The 19,717-nt window shown below is 30.9% G+C and overlaps 2 protein-coding genes and 1 non-coding gene across 6 annotated transcripts; all 3 read right to left on the bottom strand.

Moving 5' to 3' along the window:
• Positions 1-560: 560 nt before the first annotated feature.
• Positions 561-5,210, bottom strand: LOC113868424 (protein NSP-INTERACTING KINASE 2). 2 transcript variants are annotated; one of them, XM_027503990.1, is made up of 11 exons: positions 4,817-5,210; positions 4,571-4,703; positions 4,400-4,471; positions 4,177-4,320; positions 4,011-4,082; positions 3,835-3,894; positions 3,614-3,705; positions 3,147-3,296; positions 2,706-3,047; positions 1,723-2,102; positions 561-1,211 (listed from the first exon to the last, which is right to left on the bottom strand). In XM_027503990.1, the coding sequence occupies exons 1-11, from the start codon at positions 4,914-4,916 to the stop codon at positions 891-893; spliced, it is 1,866 nt and encodes a 621-aa protein (XP_027359791.1). In that variant the 5' UTR covers positions 4,917-5,210; the 3' UTR covers positions 561-890. The 2 variants fall into 2 exon arrangements, with proteins under 2 accessions (XP_027359791.1, XP_027359792.1); XM_027503991.1 differs by having other exon boundaries at positions 681-1,211; positions 4,011-4,086; positions 4,178-4,320.
• Positions 5,211-11,872: 6,662 nt separating this feature from the next.
• Positions 11,873-11,944, bottom strand: TRNAH-GUG. The gene has a single exon. It is a non-coding gene; the product is annotated as a tRNA-His (tRNA).
• A 3,677-nt stretch (positions 11,945-15,621) lies between these two features.
• LOC113868613 (S-adenosylmethionine decarboxylase proenzyme) lies at positions 15,622-19,336 on the bottom strand. Of its 3 annotated transcripts, XM_027504356.1 has the most exons (4): positions 19,076-19,336; positions 18,866-18,949; positions 17,231-17,382; positions 15,622-17,106 (listed from the first exon to the last, which is right to left on the bottom strand). In XM_027504356.1, exon 4 carries the CDS (start codon positions 16,919-16,921, stop codon positions 15,851-15,853), a length of 1,071 nt encoding a protein of 356 aa, XP_027360157.1. In that variant the 5' UTR covers positions 16,922-17,106; positions 17,231-17,382; positions 18,866-18,949; positions 19,076-19,336; the 3' UTR covers positions 15,622-15,850. The 3 variants fall into 3 exon arrangements, with proteins under 3 accessions (XP_027360157.1, XP_027360158.1, XP_027360159.1); XM_027504357.1 differs by having other exon boundaries at positions 18,866-19,182; XM_027504358.1 differs by having other exon boundaries at positions 17,231-18,949; positions 19,076-19,182.
• Between the last annotated feature and the right edge of the window lie 381 nt (positions 19,337-19,717).

Here is a 19,717-nt window from a genome sequence, read left to right as displayed (position 1 = left end):
GTTAGTCCAACATAAAATATAGAGCTTAAATGAATTACAAAATGTTTTTTAAAACAATTATTATGGAAGAATTATTTTTTAAAAATAAAGAGAAACCATGCCATTATCATTTACCACAACTATAATGTTCATAAGTTCCGCAATTTAAAACCATATTTTTGAGATTTAGATGGTCAACAATGAATATTTTAGATCCAAATCCCCTTATTTTTTAGCACAAACTTAAGGTCATGTTGCTGTATTTTTACATTTTTGCTTAAATAAAAATACAAAAACATAGAATATAAAGGTTATGTAACAGGAGAGAATTTTTTCCGCGAATTTCACTGCACCAAGTTCAGAGTCAATTTTAACTATTCATTTGATATTTTTTATTTTAAAAATAAAAAAAATAACTATTTTAAGGGTGAAAATTCTCTCTGGTGATAATGTTACTGCGTGGGATCCCTTTTCTATATCTTTGTATTGTATTTAATCTCCGTGCCTTACCATGCAGTGAAAATACGTGAGAATGTAAAGCAGAAAACATAATTAAATTAATCTGAGTTATATTATAACTAAAACTCCAAGATCTCAAAATACTATTATTAACAGTTATAAGTACACTCTATTTTATGAACATTATTCTTCTAACAAATTGAAGGAGCCAGAAGGAAATTTCCCACAAAAATCTTCGCCCCAGAAATTAAGAAAAACACACAACACTTGATCTATATGTCAATGTCTCCACTCCAATCAGATTCTATACAGTCAGAAAGTACTAGCATATCTCTTTGAGGTGCTACTTTGAAGCTAACTAATATACAGCAAATTCACTTGAACTTAAACTCAAGGACATGCATTTGAATTAACATCATTTTTTTCTTCCACTGCTCAACTTAAATTGAATGTCATCTTGGTCCAGAAAGTTCCATTGCTTGTGCAAGTAATGAAGAGTCATCAGTGAGATCAGAATAGCGTTCTGAAGAGGAGAGTTCATTTCCTCTACTTCTTGTGGATTCAGCTCTTTGTGAGGCTTCCCATTTCTCTGCAAGCCCATCTCCTTCAAGCATTCTAACTACTTCAGACATCTTTGGTCTGTGACTTGGAAGGTATTGAGTGCATAAAAGAGCCACTTGAACTATCTCATCAAGCTCAATCCTATCATAGTTGTTCTTTAGGTCCTTGTCAACTAACAAGTCTATTTTCTTCTCTTGATGGATTTTCTTCACCTGCAAGTATAGTTAATGATGTTTGGTGAATACCATTTAGTGAAGCAAACCAATAAAACAAACAAATAAGGGTCTGTTTAGTTTGATAAAACGTTTTCTATTTTCACTTCCCGTTATTGAAAGTAATTGCAAAAATAGAGACTTCAATTTCACTTTTCTTCTTATTTTTAAAGATTTATATAGGAAATTTGAAAAAACAATTGTTTTCACCTTTTTTATAAACAAGTTTTTAGAAATCAAAATAATGCAAATTTTTTATGATTATTTGTAAAAAGTTTTCTATTTTCATTTTCAGTTCTTGAAAATAATTACAAAAGATTGAGACTTTGATATCACTTTATTTTTTATTTTAAAAAATTTGCACAGAAAATGGTGAAGAAAAGTTGTTATCACCTATTTCTATACGATTTTTTAAAAATAAAAAGAAAATAAAGTAAAACATAATGTGATATTTTTATAATTATTTATGAAAACAGAAATCATTTTCTCCCACCAAATCTATTTGGCTCACCCAATCAAGCATAGCTCCTTTTTGGTTTGCTGCTTTCCCAAATTCAAGAGCTCTTAGGCCAGATATCAATTCAAGAAGAAGAATTCCAAACCCAAACACATCTGTTTTCTCTGACGATTGGCCTGTTGAAAGATACTCCGGAGCTATGTGTCCCACAGTGCCTCTAACTGCTGTTGTCACATGTGAATCCCTGTGGTCTAACAGCTTTGCCAACCCAAAATCTCCTACCACAGCCTCACAATAATCATCAAGCAAGATATTTGCAGCCTTCACATCTCTATGAATAATCTTTGGGTCACACTGTTCATGCAAATATAGCAAGCCTCTTGCAGCTCCTAAAGCTATCCTCTTCCTTGTAGCCCAGTCCAGAGCTGGTTTGGCTGCATCATCAGAAGAAAAATGAGCACTCTTGCTGCATAAACCAACAGTTATGGTTGGAAACTCAAAACCATTTCATGTGCATGCAAGCACAACCAAGAATTATGTATCACATATATTGATATGAGTTAATATACAATTTGGTCCTTCAAAAGTGATCAACTTGTGTTGTTTAGGACCTTGAAAGTTTTCATCCATGTAAATTAATACTTTGAGGAATGAAAATGTTTACAAGTTGACAACTTGGTAGGAGTAGGACTAACTCGTTAGCAAGTTAACACTTCAAGAAAACAACACACGCTTTCAAGAATTAAAGGTGTGTTTAGATACATAACTTATTTAAGTGCTTGTTCAATTAAGTTCTTTTTAAACAATAACTTATGGCATAAATTTAATGGAAAACTTATTGAGACAAGTTGAAAACAACTTATTTTGATAAGCTATACCAAGAAACTTATTGAAACAACTATAACAAGCTTATGAGAGTAACAAGCTGTTTTCATAAGTTGTCCATAAGTTCTTCCAAATAGGTCCAAGCAACACGAGTTGCCACTTCCTAAAACCAATTGTATAATAACTATACATAGTAACTGTGATCTAGTTACCTTTTAAACGGGAAGCAACACTACCATTTGACATGTAGGGATAAACCAAGAGCCTCTCAGTAACTGTCATACAGAACCCGTAGAGGCGAAGAAGATTCCGATGGACGGCTAAGCTGATCATCTCAACTTCAGTCTGGAATTGGATCTCACCTCCAATGGCATTACCATCTTTAAGCCTTTTTACTGCTATAACTGTGCCATCAGACAGATAGCCTTTGTAGACATTTCCAAAACCACCTTTTCCAATCAAGTTCTTGCTGCTGAAGTTATTTGTAGCAAGCTGAAGCTCTCTGAAATGGAACTTCTTGAGGTTTCCAAGGCAAACCTCTTCGCGGTTTTGTTCTGAAAGTTTTGGAAAAGGATATTAGAAAAGAGAAGAATAAACCATTTGTATGCCTACTAAGTTGGCCCATATGTGCTTCAGTTTGTGATTTCACTAACCATTAACATCAAAGAATATTTGCTTGCTATATCTTTGTCTCCACCATAAGAGGAAGCCAAGCCCCAGAATTAGTAAGCAGATGCAGCTTAAGCTTGAAGCAAATGCCAAGGCAACTTTGTGACTTTTTGGCCTATTGGAGGATTGTGAATCTTGAAAAAGCATTTCAGGCAATTGTGTTAAGGTATGAAGGTAATTCCATGCAAACAAAAATAAATAAAGAGGTGAAGAATGATGGAAGCAGTGATTAAAAATATGTTAAGACTATTTAGAAATTGATGGTTTTAAGCAATTATGTATGAAATATTTTTGCACCCAAAAACAGTGGTTTGGACTAAAAAAAAGGTTTATACCAAGTCCATCATGAACTTGGTAGTCAAAATGCAATCACTTTATAACAGGTTAGAAGAAAAACTTTAGAGGCTTCAGGAAGCATAAAAAATCTGCAACATGTAAGAGCTATGATTACCTTGAGAATTATTCGTAGTAGAGGGAATTGATGCTGTTCTGAAGCACTTCTGCTCAACTCCAGTGGCACATATCTGAGGATTGCCGACGATACTGAGAAGGAAAAACATACAAATATTTAATCACATGTGAACAGAATTTAGATTTTTTAACTCACATGAGGAAAACACAGAAAATAGTGACCAAGAAAAATAAAATAAAATGAAAGACCAAACCACTTACTTGAATGTTTTTGCATTTAATGTAGGTACAGGGCCGCTCAAGTTATTATAAGAGATATCCCTAAGCAAAATTCAGAAGAAGACAAATTATTGATTGAAAATCAAATTCATGAGGGAGAAAATAAGTAGAAAAATAATTAATAAATTAGTAATAATAAAAGGGTAGAAGAGACTAACAGAAAGGCAAGCTGAGTCATATTAGCCAAAGAGGAAGGAATTGGTCCAGAGAGACTGTTATTGTTTAGCCGCCTGATTGAAATTCAAATTCCTAACATCATATTCTTGATAGGGAAATAACACACATTTTTCTATAAAGCCTATTGTGCAGGATTTCTCAACTTACAAATAATGGAGACCCTTCATGTGGGAAAGAGAATCTGGAAGTTGATCAATGAAGAAATTGTCAGAAAGATCAAGAGTTTGAAGCTTTTGGAGCCTTCCAATCTCAGAGGGTATTGGTCCTGTTATATTATTATCCTGCAAGAGCCTGTAGAATGTCTAATAAGATAACCTTAACAAAAACTTCAAACCATGCTCTCTTTACCAGACATAACAGGTTTACTCACACAGTCTGAAGATTTGTCAAGTTTCCTATACTTGATGAGAGTGTACCAGATATATTCTGGCTAGGAATCCCACTGAGAATAAGAAGAAAAATAAAAGAAAATGATGCAATAAGTAGAGTCTTACGAAGAAGAAAAACAGTTAAAAATAAAATATTTCTTAGCATGACTCACAGGGCAATCACAAAATGATCAGAAGAACAAGTGACCATAGCCCAACTGCAAGGATCCACAGCATCAGCATCCCAGTTATTTAAGACAGAATGAGGATCCGCCAGAGAGTACTTAATGCTCATCAGAGCTTGAACTGCATGTAAAACAAGGGAGATATCAGCTCTGCATTTATTAGGACTAGTGGGTGACCTCACATCCATGTGTGTGCTCCAAAAAATGGGGAAACTTAGAAGTACTCCTAGTCACCTTCGTAGTTAACACCTTTAGGAGAAAGCAAACCAGCCACTGAACTCCACATGAAGAACGAAACCAAACAAAAGAGAGTTACATCCGCTCTTCTTTCCATTGGGTTGAAGTATCACTTGAAACTTATTGTTTACCAATACAAAAACTGGATCAAGTTCTATCTTAAGAAGGCACGTGAGGACTAAGGAGCAGGTTAATTTTGAATGATTCAGCGGTACCAACAAATCCAACTTGGTTTGTTTTGTTACATGTCATGTTTTACATCAGAAGAGAGGAACAAGCAGGACCATTTCCAACCTGCTTTCAAGCCAGAATTGCACTCACTCTCATCCTTGTGTCAGACTCGAATAAGAACCAAGAGTTAAAAGAGAACCAGCATGGCTGCCAATGGTTCAACAAAGAGAGCAAAGCAAAGAATATATAATAAAAAGCCAAGAGCCACTCCTCCCTCCATAAACCTCTTTCTAGATAAAAGCAAAAGACGATTGAAAAAGAAAATTCCTTCAATCATGCATTGGTCTAAAGAACAGAGAGTTATTCTACTCTTAAGATATAATTAAAAAATAATAGTAAAGGCAAGTGAAATATTGTCTGTTAAGCATTGTGGAAGTTATGCTCAATTGAGAGCTTAATCAGAAAATTAAGTGGGGCAGTTAGTTTTGCTGCCAGCTACTTGGAGAGAGAGAGAAATAACACATGTGGATCACTTTGATTTGGAATAAGTACTCACTTTAATTTCTCAAATTAAAAGTATTAATCACTTCAATAGTTGATTTTATATAAAAAAAATTTAATCTATGATTTTATAAAATGATATTTATTTTAATTTTTAATATAAAATGATACTAAAAAATATAATAAATAAGTAAAATGAATATTTAAAAAATAAAAACTAAAATAAAAGTTTTATAAAATTAAAATTTAAAGTAATTAACACTTTTAATCTAAAGGAGTAAAATGAGTATTTCCATCTTTAATTTGTTAAGCTCTTGTGAGTGTCCTGTAGAAATTAGAATCCAAAAACATTCCCTGTCCCTAAGGAATGCATTATCTTTTTTAAGTACCAAACTCCACTTTCTTTCGTTTTATTCAATTATTATGAGAAAAAGTTAGAATCCCAAGGGATTGAGGTTGAGATTGATGATGCAATGGCTCCTCCTCGTGAGATCTTTGTTGTGTCAATTATGTCTCCCATTTTCTCACTGTTCATTTTCTTTAATTTTCTTTGGTCATGTTAATCTTAGTTGGGTATGCTTTATTGATTCTCAATCACTCATTTTGTCTCCAAATAATCACATTCATCAGACACTTCCTCTAATAAACAAGCCAAAAGTAGCCAACTTTTAAAAGTAAAAGCTGTATCTGAATTAGCCCCACTTGGAAAACCCAAAAGTACCCCTCATAACTAACAAGCCAAGTTGAGGGCTTTTTAGTTTCTACCATCATTGCTGTGTCATGAAGTACATGGGGTCTGTAATGTCCATTTCACTCCCGTTTTTATAGGAACCTTTTTCTTTTATTTTTCATCAATTTTTGGTTTGCATATCAGAGCTGACATGCAGAACCCACCAAACAAAAGAACTGACATGAACTTGGCATAAATTTTGTTTTCCTGCTAAGATTTTTTCAACCCTCTAAATTAGAATGACAAGATCTTCATCACCCAAATAGGATCCAGTAAAATGCCATCCACAGTCACAACTTGCAAGTTCTCTGTTGCACATAGTTCCATTTCAATTGAAGTGGTTTTATCTATACATTTTTTTAAACATAGATGAAACTCTTATCTAGAATTAACTGTTGTGTATATAATTTTATGGAGAAAATAAAGATAGCCATGTATTGCACACATGTAAGGCTAAAAACTTATTTAAATAAATCAATAGTGACCTCTACCCATAATTATAAATTCAAAAATGATTATTGAAAATGTGAAATAGTATTTATGCAGTGCTCAATGCTCATCCCTGGAACTGGAAGGTTTCCTTTTTCATTTTTGGGTGAAAGGGCGTTCAAAGTTCAAACACCTTTTCCTTTACAGGTGAAATGGGTCCCATTGTTTCCATCTGAAATAGGACCAGTTACTCCTTGATTGCATGCCGTGCCTCACTATGGCACCTTGGTGCACGTGCAATATCGACCCCACATAATACCAGTTTCGGCTATCAATCATTCTACCTCATCAATCGTCAATCCATATGAAGAAAAACTAAACACTCTCTGATTTTTTAATATATTTTAAATTATTTGTTAAAATTTATTATAAATTATAAAAAATCAAAAAATGAGACTTATATAAATTTTAATTAATAATTATAATATTTTTAAATATATATTATTGACACGTAATAATTATATGTTGTCTTTGAAATGAAATTTGTTTATGCATGGATTATATATGATACACGATAACACATAAGTATTTTGATTCTATTTTTTGTACAGTATTTATCAATTAACAATCATATACGCTTACGGTTACGTACATGTATTGATATTAAAGCAACTTAAATTATTTAAAGAGCCTTTTGTTATTTTATTTTGTAATTTTATATATTATATATGATGCTCAAATATTTATATTAGAGTTTACCTTTCATAAAAAGAAGAAAAAGTCATCAGTCGTACATTAATATCTCCAATTAAATTAACCATAGCAACTTTATATTATTCCATTTTTTCAAATACTTTGGGTGGCCAATGTTGCTTATGCGAATAATTTGATCATATAAATATTTTTTATAAACTAATTATTTAAAATTGCAATTAACATACTAATTGTTAAACTAAGATAAGTTTAACTATACAAATTAATGATGTCACGTGACATCTCTTAACAGAATATATAAATTTAAATAATTCAATTTAAACTTATAATACTTCTTGAAGAATTATCACTGAAAATATTATACACTATTTAAAATATTTACATGACATGCAGCGTCTTAACAATATAATAGCTAATTATATTTTGATTTATTTTAATTTATATTAACTAAGGTGGTATGTAAAAGTATTTTATAATATAAATTCAAATATCATAATAACATTATTTGCAAAATAATGAAATTAAATTAAACATCAACAAAAGAAATTTACATGAGTAGACTCACAAATAATATAGCAACCAGAAAAACAAATATTTAGAATATCTTTATATTTGAAAAAAAATCATTTAAATACAAATTATAAGATAACGACTCAAGTAAATATGATATAAGACCAATAATCATATAACTCCATCTTAATTGATTTTATAAATGATTTAATGACTTTAAATTATAAGATCTTCAAATAAATTTTAAGTCAAATTAAACTTTTAAAAGGTATAATCTTATATATATGTACATATGTATGTATTAAAGGCACCCAACATCCGTTAATTTTGTGTGCAACCATATGACCACTATGCACACCGTATCATATGATTTCTTGAAAGCCATTGGGGTCTTCTCTTGTTTAGTGTCAACATTCTTGTTCCTTTCTAATTTGCATGTTAAAAGCTTAGAACCTTTGCTCTTACCCTTCCTTGATTAACCAAACTCTACTTCCAAACCTGAAAAAATACTAAATATTTTACCAAAAAGTTAAAAATAATGCGGCATAGAAAAAGTTCTTTGAAGCCCAAGAACGAGAGTCAAAGCAATGGATTAAAGAGAAGTTGACCATGACCTTAATGAATATATTCAACATAGAGTAGCCCAAATGAGTGGGAAATCATTGTTCTTTTTACTCACTATAGGAATGTTTCAATGAAGGAGGAGGAACCCTTATCATCGTACCAACCCACCACATGATTATGCCGTTCGCCATGTTCATTAGAAAAAGACGACAATTATAAAGCTTCCAAATTTGTTGACAATTGACACCTTGCTCCACCAGCTTGTTCCCCTCATTGCATCAATTTCTCACCTATTCACTGCATTTTACTTATCAACTTCTTCCCTACAAACAACAATTTTCGTACTAAATACACATTTATGTCGGTCACGATGTATATCAAGATAGACTAGTCCCATTGCAAGTACAATTTAGTGTCTTTATTATACAGTATATATTACATAACTTTAATATTAGTTTAGCAATTATGGAACTATGCTTATATAAGAGAATATACATAGTTCGATTAATATAAGATATTGAGGCATCTCAAGGGCTGAACTTTAATTGATTGATTGGTGAAGCAAATATGTGGATGTAGTGTGATCACTAAGTAAAGAAAATCGTGCAAGTTCGAAGTTGATCCCAGGAATATTACACTTAAAAGATGTCTAGAAAGAACCCACTATAAATTATATAATAAGCTTTGATTTCATTGGCTGTAGTGCATATCAAATATGAAAAAATTTCACAAGCTTTCAACTCATGTGAACCAGCCAATGAAGAGTTAAAGATAGAATATATTCTCAGCCTAGAGGTACACTTTAAAGCTTTGGATACTAAACACGCTACCCTTACTTTTATTTTTCCTTTTCCTTTAGTAGTGGTTACAAGAGATTGACACCCCAATTAAATTCTTGATACCACCCCATAAAGTAAGACTCTGCTATTGTCTTTTTCTCTCCTTTCAGATCAAACCCCACTTATGCACAAGCTACTAGAAATTGTGAAAAATTCTCAGCTGAGAAAGTGAGAAGATGTTCTTCTATACTATTTAATATCAAAGTAAAACCAACATGACAATAAAGTTATAACTCAATTTCCGAATTTTGGTGTGCTAGTAAGAGTTATGAGGCTTAGAGGTTCATAAGCTAAAAATAAACTAAATTGATAGTAAAATAAACTAAACATTGTTTATAAGCTAAAATTAATTTACAATCATTTATTTTTTTAAATTGTTTTCTTACAATTTCTCTCAAAATTGATTTGTATATAATTTTATATTAATTTATTTATAAAATAAATTTTATGCTCCTTACTTTTTTATTTTCTTCTAATGTTTGCTAAAACTATCCTAAAATCACATTGATTTTTGTTCTAGGTATGGCTGAAGAAGACAACCAACTAACTTAATTAGATCACTTACTACTCACTCTCAAATGGGTCGAGATGCCAAAAATGCATTATCTACGACCTATTAAGACACCTCAGCTTGCAAACACACCACACTTCATGTAAGATTGTTTCATATAAATATAGAACACCCCCCACTAGATGTGAGATTAATGTTTCATAGAATATTACTCTATTAAAATATATACTAACTTAACTATTAATGTCTTTACATGGACCAGATCAATTTTATAAACATTAATTTATAAATAATTTGTTTCTTCCTTAATTTGTAAAGATAAGCTTATTTTTTATTTTCTCTAACTTTCAATGGCTTATCCTCTCAAATTATTTATTTTTTATTTATTTTCATGTTAGATTTTTGTTTTGTTCCAAACTTTAACTGCTGATACTCTAAATTTATCTTTTCTTTCTTTATGTGTTAAATTAGAGTATATTCTTTGAAGAGTGGTTTCGTTTTTTAACTATTTACTTTCTTTAAGACTGATATCATTTTGATTTTTTTTTTTATAAATATCGTTCTTAATTTCTTTTAAATATAAATCCTTTGACTTATCTGTATATTTTTTATAATCTTAAGAATATGTATTTTTAATGTATCTTTTTTAGATATTACATAAATTTATTATTCATACTTCTTTTGTAATTTTGAGCACTTTTATTATATAATTATCTTTATTTTAAATTACTCACATAATGCATGATGATCTAGAGTCAAATAATTGTCATATCTCTATCATTTTATCTACATCCATTGGAGCTTCTCATCGAGTTTACTACTCACTGCTCAACCTTTAGAATCTACTTGTACTAATTGAGATCCTAACCATGATTAGATATTCAATTAATGATTTGTGTTAAACGAATAGTTTGATCTATTTATAAATAAAGAAACAATTTGACAACACTTTTTTTACCATGGATAAAGAACAGCTAGATATTGCAGCTGAATGTAGGGTAGTGGAGGGGATTGAATTTGGGTTATCTATGAGGGATTGAATCCAGCTAGATCAAATGTGATTATTCTGTAACTCTTGTATCATGTGATCACCTAAATTTATATTTACTTAATTTACAAATGCCACTAATTAGAAAAGTAAATATTCGTTAACATTCAACTTTCTGCGATGCTTATGCTTTTTATTCATAAATCAACGACAATTACATGATTAGTACAGCTGTTTCGTAGCTTCAGCTTTTAAGAAATGACTTTGCAGAGTTGACTTTTAGTCCATGCTGCATACTATTTTCAAATTCGTACTGGATCTATTTATTTGGCACGTCTAAAAATCTAGGTAATAATTAATTAACTTGTTCTAAATTATATTTAAAAGTCTATACCATCGAATAACACCCTACATCAACGTTTGTGTATTGACATATACAGATATAGATATAGATACACACTGATTTAATTATTGAACCAATAAACCTTCCATTAATATCTTTACCATTTTAATAACTAGTCTGAAACTTAAATCACTGGGTACAAATATAATATATGATTAGTTGGAAATTTTTTACTTAATCTATTGACTTAGGTTAGGCCAAAAAGTTTTATTTATTTATTTAAAATAAATTAAGGTTTGGTTTATTTAAAAAGTTTTTAAATCTAACAAATTTATCTATAATAATAATAATAAATTAAAAAGTATATATTTATATATTTTAGAAGCATTTTAGCAAGTTATATTTTTGTGTATAGATTTTAAGAAAATGATAATATCTAATATGTTCCTTCTTAAAAAATAAGAGATTGTACATTAGCAAATTAAATGTTGATGATATACAGCCACTTATTTTTTACATTAACAAACATAAATGTTAATGTAACAAAAATAAAATAATAATGCATATAAATAGACCAAACTCAAGTCTTAAATTAAAGAGGGAAGTCAAACTCAAACTAATTCATTAACTTTTAATTAAATTCTGAGAGAGAGAGAGATAATTGGAATGGACATTACAACACAGACCCTTTTATCAATCATGTAAGCTGAAAAGGGAAAGGATATTATTTTGGGAGGGAAAAAATTTATCAGCTGTGGCTGCTGGGATTCGAGCCCAGGTCTCCACGGCCACAACGTGGAATTCTTACCACTAAACTACAGCCACTTTCTGATGGGCGGTGCAACAAGATTAAATAAGACCAATATTTAAATAACTTTTACCCATTATTAATGATTTTCTTCTAATATGTTTTACATGTTATAATAATACAAATATTTACACTTTCCCAAAATCTCTTAGCTGCTGTTAGACCGGGTTCAAGTTTGCACATTTAGTGGGAGGGAAAATTTTTCATTTTAGTAAAAACAAAAAAAAGACTTTGAATATGTTTGTTTGCAATTTTTAAAAGAGTTTTTTTTTTTTTAAAAAAAAAGTACATGTATTTTTTGTTTTTGAAAAGAAAAAACTCTTTTAAAAATTATAAAAAAAACATATATTAATGATAATAAAATGAACGAATTTAATGTCTATAACATTTTAGGACTGACATGGTCTCATTGCCACAAGTGTGGTACATGATCAGTTGATCACCAGGTAACATTTTTGTCCCCAGCAAGATGAAATGTTTTTAAACCTAAAAAAATGAAATAGAACTTCCCCGTCTTCAATTATGTGCATACCACAAATAGAATGAAAATTGAACCTGTAAAAGCTTGAAAATAGGAGATTTTGGGTTACCAAGAACCGCAATTAACAAGATTGCTTGTGAGGGTTGATTGTTCTTAAACAAACGAAACTTAAGATTAAAGTAACTTTGGATTGATCTTAATTGGAATTATTATAGATTATAAAAGCTTTTTTTTCTAAATATGTAACATATTTAGCATTTTTGGTACTCGAATTTGAGACTAAAAGTTGAATTAAAATAACTTTACACCAATTGATTTACGTGCTTTATTATTATGATTTTTTATAAATAATTATACTATTTATAAATATTTTATTTTATTTTATTTCTTGTTTTTAAAAGTTTTACGTAAGAAATAACAAAAACATTTTTTATTTTTATAAAATGAAATAAAATGAATTTTCAGTTATTTAATTATAACAATAAAAAATGAAAATACAGTTTTTTGTTCTTAAAAGCTGGCCTTTAAAGTAGAGAAACTTTGCCACCAAAGCTAATTATGACTTTTACTATGATTTGAAAAGAGAAATTACGTTTACGTAGCATTTGCATTGCCATTTCCTAAATAGTCCAATAAATTTATAAAATATAATTGCTACTGTTCTGAGAATGTGGAAGCATTCTAATCAACGAGACCCATGATTTTCCCCTTCCATCTTTCCAGTTCGATGTGCTTACAAAAGCGATAATGCATGATAAAGATGATTTAATTATTGAAATGAGACAAAAATTTTGATCAATAACAGTGGCTACAAATTGATTTCATTGGATTTGCTACGCAATTTTCTTAATGGGTAAAAAATAACAGTGGCTACAGTTTTGAACCATGCAAGCATTAATTATAATCAACGAGACCTATGACCTTGCCCTCCCACCTTTCCAGTTCGAAATGCTGGGAAAAGCGATAATGCATGACAAAGATGTTTTAATTATTGACATGAAACGAACATTTTGATCAATTGGATGGACTTTGTGAAAACACTGTAACTGGAGCTGTATCTAATTTCAATTGCTAGATTGATGCGCGGATGAAAAATAACAATCAAATCATTTAGATGGGATTAAAGTAAAATTATTTTACCAAACTGGTGCTCAGTGTTTACATAGGAAATCTCCAAAATCTGATACACAAATGAAATACTAGGAAGTGGTAATTAATTAACGGTAGTTAAATTAGTATCTAATTACGTTATGTGTCAAGATGATATATACAAGTAAAAAAGTTTTGAAATATATAGGTGACAAGAATTCATAACTTAATAACTTTAAATTTTGAATTTGATATACTATTTTAAGTCTATTTGTATGATTTGTTTGTATTTTATTAATGGAGATATTCCTAGTGTTTTAATCCTTTATATCCTTTAGTTTTGGTATCACTGTCAAAACTTATGGTTCACTGAGGTGACCAACTCATATAAGTATTGGGAATTGTGAACTAGAAATGTGTTTCTATAGTAGTACAAGTTGAAAAGAATATTAGTTAACACTACTTGCTATACTTTTATAGTAAAGTATGACCTTTTTTTTTTAATTACAATTATCGATGTAAATAATAAAATCAGAAGATGCATCTATCTTAATGGAGATGAAAGTTGTTAAAATTGATTAAAATAAAACATCTTGAAATAATTATCTCACGGTCCAAGTTTATAAAGGAAAAGATAATAAAAGTTATTTATTGACTTATATCTGTTATTTTAACTTGCACTAGTCATAACTTATTTAAGTTTTATTTGACTTTTTTTCTTTATTTTATACTCCTTGTCTTAGAAAATTAGGAACTTTATAGATATATGGTTTGAAGAGTGTGTGTATTAAAATTGTAGGGTGGTTAAACAAAAGTCTATGCATGTATTATAAAAAATTGTACATAATAATATTCTTTAGTTGTTGTTAGATAAACCCATGATTTTTTTTTTTTCAATTTTAAAGTAGACGATAGTTCTTATATTATGATTATATTATCTTATTTTTTATTTAAAGAAAATTATCTATGAGAATTAGTTTTTTTTTTCCTTTCAATAATGGTATTAAAGTTTATGAAACTCACCTAAGTGACCAACTCAAATGAGTATTAAGAATTATTGATAGATCAAAGACGTGCCTTTACATAAAGTAAGGATTGATCTACTCAAGTAAGTATTATGCTTGGTGATTTTAATACAATTTTCGAGTTGCAAATCGTAAGTTACAAAAGAGAAGCTCATGCTAGGATCTAATAAGCAATCTTTGCTTTCATGCAATCAAATTCAGCCTCCCCATTTCATAAAGTAAGGTTTGATCCTTGCTTTAGTAATATCCCCATCCCCCACTCCCTTGTGACCAAAATAAATAAATAACCACGGCACTAAAAGTAGGATTTTATTTCATGTTTCCATGTCATTATGTCGGTTTTCATATCTGTAGTACCAACCGCAAGGCAGAAACAAATGAAACAGTACCAAACTCGTTATAAGTTACTAGTGTAGTGTAGGTGTCCAAGTCATTAAATTTTAACCACTCAAAACGGTAGCTTTGTAAATGTTTCTATGCTTTATTAAAATAGCCATGAAAATTTTGATTGTCAATAAGAAAATCCAAACTTGCGGGGAAAAAAGTTGTTCCAAACTTCGTAGCTAAGCCTTTTCCTCTGCACTTTGAAACAAGATTTGAGCATCTAATGGAATAAGTTACAAAATTAACATATTGCATAAGGTTTGTGTGTTATTAATTTACAACCAACCCGGTAGAAATTTTCGTTCAATTTCCTTAGATTCCTTAAAACAGCAGACAATACCATTCACACAAACTAAACGACCTCTCAACTCGAACATACCAAACGTGTTCTGCAACAAACTGCTACATCTGCTAAACGAGTCAAATAGTAGTGAGCACAAATCGTCCAACAAGTCAACCTTAATTCACAAAAAATGGGCAACTGGTCCGCAATTCAAATGTCGTTGTATTTTAATTTTATATAAATCCAAATTAAGTTTATTTAATGCAATCAACATTTATTATCTCAATTTTGTAATTAGAGCAATTTATTTAAGGTAAAAACGTAAGTAACTCATGTTTAACTTTGGGAACTAAAGTTCCAGACGTCTTAAGCCAAAAATAAGTCTAAAGAGTGAAGGTGAAAGAAGGAAATAATAGCAAACACAGTAGGATTAACATCACCCAAATATTTGATTACATGAGTTAAAACAAAAACTTAATAGCCATCGAAATGGATTCAAACCAAATGCTTTGATGTTCAAAAGTAAAGACCAATAGGTGTACCTTCCACACAAACAAGTCTAAAAACGGACAACAAATGAAAACCACGAGATAACAAGTACATCAATGCCTGGAAGACCAGACTTATTTTTAATTAAAAGAAGGACCATAAAGACACTGAACTACTCTTCTTCATCTTCTTCATCTTTCCAGCACTTAAGAGTTGATCTAGGCGAACCACAGTCACAAGTTTTGACGAATCTTTGGAAGACAACAGTACCACCCATTCCAAGCCCCTCGTGGCTCCTCTCTTCGCGACAGTATCCCTTAACATCCAGCAAAGAACTCTGCTCAAATGACTTACTTGCTCTGTCCGCATGAACAGCTACAGAAAACTCAGTTGGTTGGAAACATGCCAATACTCTCTCAACCAAATCGTTCAGATTCACCACTTTCAGGTCGTACCCCACAGTTTCAAAGCTTGCATAGCTGAAACCATCTTCTGGCGTAACATGAATGGTAGACACAGCAGCACCTTCAACAGAATTCATTGAATAACCACATGGGTCGAAATCAAAATCACATATCTGAGAATCTGGAAGAATCTTTCTAATGCCAGAATTGACAGTCATCTGGGCTGCTGAATCAGACTGTTCCTTGAAGAAAACCAATGATTTCTCTCTGTCTAAGCCCGTCATGCACATCTCTAGAGTGTAAACATTGTCGGTTGGAGTCAATGAATCAGCCGAGGCAGAGTAAACATGCCATTTCTGTGCTTTGTCTGAGCCACCCATAATATAAGCCATGCTGCCTGACCCAAGCCTCCCAAAGTAGCCATCAAGGATAGCTACTTCCTCAGAAAAATTCCGATGGGGATATGGCTGAGCACCAGGAAAAATGAAACTTCCCCTCGTGTACCGTACAGATCTAACATTAAGGGAAAGGACCCCAGCTAACTTCAATATGGGTGGGATCGCATGCAGTAACTTGGTAGTGCCACAGGTTTTAATGATGATCTTGTAGGGATAAACAAAGAGGCTAGACTCAGACAGAACATAGGAGTCAACGTCATCATTTGAAAGAGAAGAAACAATGGTGCACGCAGCTGGTGTTAGAATCTCATCCAACTGGGATTTTGTAAGAGCTCTCAAACCCCTTCCTTCGGGGTCAGAAAAAACTCCTGGTTGGAAAAAGGATATTTCCAACCTCTTTTCATAACCTTCAAAACCAATTGCAGACACAGGCATGGCCATGTTTCAGGAGATATGAATGCAATAGGAACCAGCAGAGAGTACAATCGCAAAGAGAGGGATTGGAAAGATGTTTGAAGGAGAGTAGTAACTAAACCTAAAAGAAAACAAAAAAACTGCTAATAAAACACTGGTTGCATGCAAGGAAATGTCTATCCGGTGGGATATCAGGATGGCTTGCGAGCGCACTGCACAAGAATCATAAACAAAATAGGTATTAGCACAAATCAAAGACTCCAATACAGCAAATAAGTTTAAAGCATTAACCTCTTCGTATACACAATTATTTAAATCTGAAAGAAGAGAACTTACGTTGGAGTAAGCAGCAGATCTGAACTTCTTGATTCCACCGTTTGGACGAACGTCTTCAATGCTGTAGCCGAGGGGAGCTTCGTAGAACAATGATTTACTACTACTACTAGACTTCTTCTTACCACCTTTGGACTCCATTAGTTCATTCAGACCTATGACAACACAATCAACAGACATATATTAGCATTTGTCTGAACTCCTAAATCAATCCAGGAAAATAAGAGAAACAGAACGCAAGAATACCATTGGCAACAAAATAACTAAATCTAGGAAAGGGTAGAGACATTGGATGACTAAATATGCCGTGATCACCCCGAAAAATTTTATACATCTTCTAATTCATACAAAATATATATTTATAAGAATCCTCTTATTATTATTCAACAAATCATTTATTTATTATAATAATTAAAAATAAAGAAAACAAAAAAAACTAATTGAGATTTACGAAGTAATTGTTGGTTGACAAATTGCCACAATTAATTTTAATTCTTCTTGTGTATATAACCAAGATGAATTACTCTCGCTCCCATGAGTCATGACTATTGTAAATTATACTTTGTAGCTATGAAGGTATAAGAAGTAAGGTTCACGACAACATACAAAATGATTTCTTCTTCACAATGTGATGATTGATTATGTTATTTTATGAAACAAGGCTAGCACAACCTTAAAAATAAAGGTTTATTTTTTTATCATATATTATACTCTCTTTCTTAGCCTCCTTGAAAAAAAAAAAACTCTAGCTCCACCAAAATCTAGGGATTTATCATGCACTTTTAATTCACAGTTCCCGTACGCAAGACAAAAATTTGATTTATAGATTCCAAATAATGATGTATAAATTCTCTAACATCAAAAGAGTAAAAACAATTTGCCTCAAGGTTGGTAAAATCGATTGTGGGTGAAAGACATGAAAAATAAATGGAAAGTACCTGTATTTACGTTTAAAAAATTATGCTACCTCACTATTTAAATAAAATTAATTATTCTAAACTCACTTTTAAATCAATCCTTTAAACATCAATCTTTTAAAAATAATTTATTTCAAAATAAAATCATTTAAAATAATTTTAAGTAAAATCTAAAACAACGGGCCTAAATTTTCAATAATTCGTACACATCGAAATCAATGAACAATGAAAATTTTTTATAAAAAAATAACAAACTAAAGAAAACAATAAAAAGGTAAAACCAGAATAGCAAAAGAAAAAGATTGAACATACAAGATCAACCAATAAATGTATAACAGGTCCCAGTTATACAGTTCGACAGACATGACAATTATAGAGCAAATACATCCACAAACCGACACATCGAATGGAAATCTTAAATAACAGACGCAAATGATAATCATAAAAAAAAAAAAAACAACGATCAAAACACAAAAAACAGAAATATAAAGGATCAAAACACAAAAAACAGATATATAAAGAACGGAAACAGAATAATATTTATACTCCATGAACAATAATAAAATAAGCACACAAATCAAATCAAAAGATCAAAACATATAAAGTAAACCAACAAATAAAAAAGATCATCGAATCCAAAAATTACACAATCATTACAACAAAAATACAGATAAAACGAAGAACGCCATAAAATCAAGGCGGCGAAAACGAAAACAGATACCTGATTTGATAAATTCGGATTACAATGCCGCAACGAATTAAGCTCTCAACAACTTCAATCCAAGAAAAACAAAACGCAGAGAATCTGAAAATTTTAACGATAATAAAATCAGAAGCCGCAAATTACAAAGTTGAAAAACGAAAATAAATCGAACGCGGCATCATCAACACGAATGAAGAAGACTAAAAGAAGAACAGGAAAAGCGCTTACAGATACGAAGCAAAAGAGCAAAGTATATGACGGCAAAAACCCTAGATATTGAAACGAAGAATCGAGATCGAGAGAGAAAGAACGAGCGATACGGAATAAAAGAGTTGCGTGTGGTTGATTTACGCTGGTGAAGCTGAATTTATAGGGTTGGCGGTGCGTGGGGAAGGGTTTGTTTGCGTTTTTAGGGCCGTCCGTGACTAGTGTGGCGCGATATGCATTTACGGTCTTGCCCTTGCCTAGTTTCCGGGACGTTTCATCATTATTCTAGTGATTGGCGGCTGCTTTTACTATAATATCCTTTCCGGGCTTACGGGTTCGACAGCCGAAAATAATAATATCAAAATTTTACATTATCAATTAATATATCAATAAAAAATACTCATTTCACAATAATTAATTTCAATTTTATATTTTTATATATTTAACTTAACTGATGATATTAAAAATTTTAAATTAGTATTTAATCATAAGTACAAATATTTTTATATTTAATAATTTAATTTTTTTTAGACTTATTTTTAAAATATAATTTTTAAATTTATTTTCCACTTTTCAATTTTCATTTAAAGTATTGTATTTAAATAAATATATTGTATTAAATTTAATATATAATATTTATTAAATATATTTTAATACTGTGTT

Source organism: Abrus precatorius, unplaced genomic scaffold (assembly GCF_003935025.1).
Source record: "Abrus precatorius isolate BTA unplaced genomic scaffold, Abrus_2018 Scaffold6, whole genome shotgun sequence".
NCBI lineage: Eukaryota > Viridiplantae > Streptophyta > Magnoliopsida > Fabales > Fabaceae > Abrus > Abrus precatorius.
Note: the sequence above shows the minus strand (reverse complement) of the source record. Positions and strands in the feature narration are given on the sequence as shown.

Coding starts and splice junctions, on each gene's coding strand:
- LOC113868424 (XM_027503991.1), bottom strand. CDS start 4,916: ATGGAAAGAAGAGCGGATGTAACTCTCTTTTGTTTGGTTTCGTTCTTC. Junction 4,704..4,816: donor TAAAGGTGTTAACTACGAAG/GTGACTAGGAGT, acceptor TTTTACATGCAG/TTCAAGCTCTGATGAGCATT. Junction 3,706..3,834: donor TTAAATGCAAAAACATTCAA/GTAAGTGGTTTG, acceptor TTTCCTTCTCAG/TATCGTCGGCAATCCTCAGA.
- LOC113868613 (XM_027504356.1), bottom strand. CDS start 16,921: ATGGCCATGCCTGTGTCTGCAATTGGTTTTGAAGGTTATGAAAAGAGG.